Source organism: Protobothrops mucrosquamatus, unplaced genomic scaffold, assembly GCF_001527695.2.
Source record: "Protobothrops mucrosquamatus isolate PMUCROS unplaced genomic scaffold, P.Mucros_1.0 scaffold760, whole genome shotgun sequence".
NCBI lineage: Eukaryota > Metazoa > Chordata > Lepidosauria > Squamata > Viperidae > Protobothrops > Protobothrops mucrosquamatus.
Window position 1 is genome coordinate 410,056 of NW_015387029.1, and position 5,230 is coordinate 415,285.

At 47.7% G+C, this 5,230-nt stretch overlaps 1 protein-coding gene across 1 annotated transcript in view; it reads right to left on the reverse strand.

Moving 5' to 3' along the window:
- Positions 1-737: 737 nt before the first annotated feature.
- Positions 738-5,230, reverse strand: part of LOC107289731 (receptor expression-enhancing protein 6-like) — a 25,640-nt gene continuing 21,147 nt past the window's right edge. Inside the window, exons 2-5 of the mRNA XM_015818534.1 lie at positions 3,048-3,141; positions 1,744-1,882; positions 1,261-1,446; positions 738-779 (exon numbers count right to left, since the gene is read on the reverse strand). Of these exons, the coding sequence (XP_015674020.1) occupies positions 738-779; positions 1,261-1,446; positions 1,744-1,882; positions 3,048-3,141 (461 nt within the window). The remainder of the gene's footprint in view (positions 780-1,260; positions 1,447-1,743; positions 1,883-3,047; positions 3,142-5,230) is intronic.

Below are 5,230 nucleotides of genomic sequence, written 5' to 3' on the forward strand. Positions count from 1 at the left end.
AACTCCCAGAATTCCACAGCCAGCGTTGCTGGCTGTGGAACTCTGGGAGTTAAAGTCCACATGCCTTAAAATGGTCAAGGTTGAGAAACACTGCACTAGTAGATTGAACAAAATAGATAAATGCGCCGTGCCTCATTTTACGACTTTCGCCACCGTTAAGCAAATCACTGCAGTTCTTAAGTGAATCACGTGGTCATTAAATAAATCATTAAATAAATCAGGTAACACCCCCCCCAAACGGTGCAATGACATGCCAGTGGCCAGATGGCCAAATTTTGACCACATGACCACGGGGGGGGGGGGGCGCTGTAACAGCCGTTAAGAGTGAAAACCGGTCACAAAGTCCTTTTTGTTTCCAGGGCTGCTGTGATTTGAAACGGTCACTAAAGAAATGCTTAAGTCGAGGGCTGCCTGCATTGGGAATTTTGGCAGAAAAATAAAGCCTCACGCCCCCTCCCCCTTCCCTCATCTCAAAGAGCCGCCCCTGAACGAGATGGGTGGCAATCAAAAATCAATCCAAAATCCCCAAATCCAAAATCAAATTTAAAATTCAAAATAAAAAATAGAAAAATAAAAATCTCAAAATCAAAAAACCCCCAATCAAAAATCAAAAACTAGAAAACAAAAAACAAAAATGCCCAGATCAAAAAAATCTCACAATTCAAAATTCAAAACAAAATCAAAAATCCAAATTAAAAAAATAAAAATTCAAAATTCAAAATAAAAATAAAAAAAATCTAAATCTCAAAATCAAAAATCCCCAAATCCAAAATCAAAAACTAGAAAACAAAAAACAAAAATGCCCAGATCAAAAAAATCTCACAATTCAAAATAAAATCAAAAATCCAAATTAAAAAAATAAAAAATAAAAATCCAAATTCAAAATAAAAAAAATCTAAATCTCAAAATCAAAAATCCCCAAATCCAAAATCAAAAACCAGAAAACAAAAAAAAAATGCCCAAACCAAAAATCTCAAAATAAAAAATAAAAAAAAAAATTTCAAATCCCCAACTCAAAATTCAAAAATCCCAAATCCCCAATTTAAAATTCAAATTCAAAATTCAAAAATCTTCAGAATTCAAAATTCAAAATGTCAAAATCAACATCCCCAGCAATACCCCCGATATCCATCCACTCCAAGGAAGCCATGTAGATCACCCTGTCTTCCATTTTGCAAGCGCGTCTGCGAGCTTCACCCATGCCCACTGATGCCCCCCTCCCACAGGTGGCTTGGGAAACCCCTACACACACACACACACGGGACTCGACCGCCTACCTTCCCGGGAAGCGGCGGAGGCGACGCTAGCAGCCCGTCCGGTGAGGTCGCTCAGGACGCTGTCCACCGTCCGGTGGTGCTTCAGAAACCAGGGCCGGATGAAGCTGCGGTAGAGCACCTGGGAGCCGTTCCACGAAAAGGGCGCCATGCACCACAGCAGGAAGAGGCACTGGGGAGGGGGCGTAGCAGAGGGTCCACAGGGTGAGGACCTTGCCCGGGAAGGGGAGGGGTCTCTAGGAATTCCCCCTGCACCCGATCCGGCCTACGTCGATGGCGGGAAGCCAACTCTGGCCCCAGCCTCCCACGGGCACCCTCAGATAGACTACCCCTGAACACGGAGGGTCTGGGGACCATCGCCACTGATGAATGACCAGAGTGGATCCGGTGAGGGCAGGGGACACTCCCCCCCATCCGCCAGCTCTTTCCCGGGCCCCCGCCCTGCCTGCCTCCCTGCCTTCCCGTTTACCTTGCCGGCGTAGTAGAAGGGAAACCAATAGAGAAAGGTGTCGGAGAAGAATTCCACCACGCTGAAGGTGCCGTAGACCACCCAATAGGTCAGCCAGGTGGTGTCGTCATCCTTGGCCGGGCTCTCGATGGCGCGGATGCTGAAACCGAGACGGGGAGAGTCGGTAGCCAGAGCACTTTAGACTTATATGCCGCTTCACGGCACTTCCACAGCTCTCTCTAAGCGGTTTATAAAGTCAGCATATTTGCCCCCAACCATCTGGGTCCTCCTTTTACCGACCTCGGAAGGACGGAAGGACGAGTCATCCTGGAGCCTGTCAGGATCGAACTCCTGGCAGTGGGCAGTATTAGCCTGCAATGCGGCATTCTAACCCCTGTGCCACCATGGCTCTATGGCCCTTCCTTCCTTCCTTCCTTCCTTCCTTCCTTCCTTCCTTCCTTCCTTCCTTTCCTTCCTTCCTTCCTTCCTTTCCTTCCTTCCTTCCTTCCTTCCTTCCTTCCTTCCCTCCCTCAGACTTAGCACAACCAATTAGATTTATATACCACTTCATGCTGCTTTTACAGCCCTCTCTAAGCGGTTTACAGAGTCAGCATCTTTGCCCCCAATAATCTGGGTCCTCATCTTACCGATCTCGGAAGGACGGAAGGTCGAGTCAAACTTGAGCCGGTCAGGATCAAACTCCTGGCAGTGGAATGCAGAATTAGCCTGCAGTACCACATGCTAACCACTGCGCCACCAGAGCTCAGAAGCCAGCTTCACTTAACGACCGTGTGACTAACTTAAGAGCTGGTCGTAAAATGGGGCAAAGCTCACTTGACTGTTTCACTGAGCAGTGAAAAGGTTGGCCTCCGTTCGGATCATTATCTAATGAATTCGCTCTTCCCTTCACCTCTCACCCCCAGGGACCAGAGCATTTTAAGCCCTGTCTAGCTGCCCTCAGGGGAGCCCCAAACGGGGAGTGGGGACCGCGCTCAGTTCGAGTCAAGCTATTATCCAAAGCACCGGAGGGCAGGAGAAGAAGCGACGGATGGAAACTGATCAAGGAGAGAAGCAACCTGGAACTCAGGAGAAACTTCCTGACAGTGAGGACAATTAACCAGTGGAACTACTTGCCACCAGAAGTTGTGAATCAGTGGAACTACTTGCCACCAGAAGTTGCCACTGGAAAGTTTTTAAGAAGAGATTTGTCTGAAATGGGTATAGGGTTTCCTGCCCGAGCAGGGGGTTGGACTAGATGACCTCCAAGGTCCCTTCCAACTCTGTTATCCTATTCTGTTCTATTCTCCTCTCGCGGGGAGACTTACGAGACATAAGCCGGGTAGAGGAAGCCGATGAGGTTACAGATCAGGGAGGCCCCATAGCCGAACATCAGGTAGAGTCCCACGAAACTAAGGAAACCTGCAGGGGACGTAACACAATAAACAGGGTTTAGCTCCCCCGCACACACACACACTTTTTGTGTCAGCAGGTCAGGATTCCTCAGCCCTGATGCGCCATTAGGAGGTTTTTATCCTAAGCCCATCACCACAGCTGCAGGGCAAGGAAGCCTGGCCGGGTTTAGCCCAGGTCCTTGGGTTGAAAGTGGTTTGAGGGGAGGGGGAAAAAAGTAATTTTATGGCAGAAAAGACAAAACTGAGCAGAGCTAAGAGAAAGCTCTCTTTCTTGCTTCCCTTCCTCTCCTTCTCTTCTACCTCCTTCCTATCTTCTTTCCCTTCTTCTTCCCCTTCCTCCCTCCCTCCCTTCCTCTCCCCTTCTCTTCCCTTCCTCTCCATGTCCTTGCTTCTTTCCTTCCTTCCCTTCCTCTCTATTTCCTTGCTTCTTCTTCCCTTCCTTCCTTCCCTTCCTCTCATTTCCTTGCTTCTTTCCTTCTTTCCTTCCTCTCCATTTCCTTGGTTCTTCTTCCCTTCCTTTCCTCTCATTTCCTTGCTTCTTTCCTTCTTTCCTTCCTCTCCATTTCCTTGCTTCTTCTTCCCTTCTTTCCTTCCCTTCCTCTCATTTCCTTGCTTCTTTCCTTCTTTCCTTCCTTCCTTCTGTTCCTTCCTCTCCATTTCCTTGCTTCGTCTTCCCTCCCTTCCTCTCTATTTCCTTGCTTCTTCTTCCCTTCCTTCCTTCCCTTCCTCTCATTTCCTTGCTTCTTTCCTTCCGTTCCTTCCTCTCCATTTCCTTGCTTCATCTTCCCTTCCTCTCCATTTCCTTGCTTCTTTCCTTCCTTCCCTTCCTCTCTATTTCCTTGCTTCTTCTTCCCTTCCTTCCTTCCCTTCCTCTCATTTCCTTGCTTCTTTCCTTCTTTCCTTCCTCTCCATTTCCTTGGTTCTTCTTCCCTTCCTTTCCTCTCATTTCCTTGCTTCTTTCCTTCTTTCCTTCCTCCATTTCCTTGCTTCTTCTTCCCTTCTTTCCTTCCCTTCCTCTCATTTCCTTGATTCTTTCCTTCTTTCCTTCCCTTCCTTCTGTTCCTTCCTCTCTATTTCCTTGCTTCGTCTTCCCTCCCTTCCTCTCATTTCCTTGCTTCTTTCCTTCTTCCCTTCCTTCCTTCCCTTCCTCTCCATTTCCTTGCTTCTTTCCTTCCGTTCCTTCCTCTCCATTTCCTTGCTTCTTCCTCCCTTCCCCCTCCCTCCCTCCCTCCCTTCCCTTTCCTCTCCATTTCCTTGCCCCTTCTTCCCTTCCCTTCCCTTCCCTTCCTTTCTCCTCACCATCCTCCCACCCACCCATCCATCCAGTTTATATGGTTGCCCATCTCACTTCAGTCATTCTGGGCAGCACACCAGAAGATTAAAACCCCAGAAATACAATGCACAAAGTAAAGGACCCAAACAACCAAAGGCTCAAAACAACAAGAGCAACGATAACAACCTGACCCTTGCCCGGGGCCTAAAACCATCCCATTTTCAGCCAGTCAAAGTCAAGACTATTTCTGCTTTTGTGTGTTTTGGGCTCCGGCCCAAACCGTGTTCATTCTCCCACGACGTCTGCAAAGGTGTTAAGGCCACTGTGACTTTTAGCTGATTTGCTACTTACCCGTTTACTTTTTTCCTCCCAGGGGTAATGTTTACTACGCCCTTTACAAAATGCTCTGATTGATTGTTTTAAGCCATTTTTTTATTCCAGAGTAAACAGCTTCCAGAAGAGGGAGGTCTGGAAAAGTTGTTAAGTAAATTAAAAGTTTTAAGGAAATGAAGCTCTGGGTTGTGTTTGTTTTTTGTTGTTGTCGTTGTTGTTGTTGTTTTTGGTGCATCCTCTCCTCTGCAGGTAGGTGCAGACCCCGGAGATATGCAGACCCCGGAGGGAGCGTGCACACAAGCAGATATTGACGTAGCTGGAAAACAACTAAGCCACAGGTAGGTAACCTTGGCTCTTTTATGACTCGTGGACTTCAACTCCCAGAATTCCTGAGCCAGCATGGGGGAACTACGGCCCCCTCATGATTTGTGGACTTCAACTCCCAGAATTCCTGAGCCAGCATCGGGGGAACTATGACCCCCTCATGACT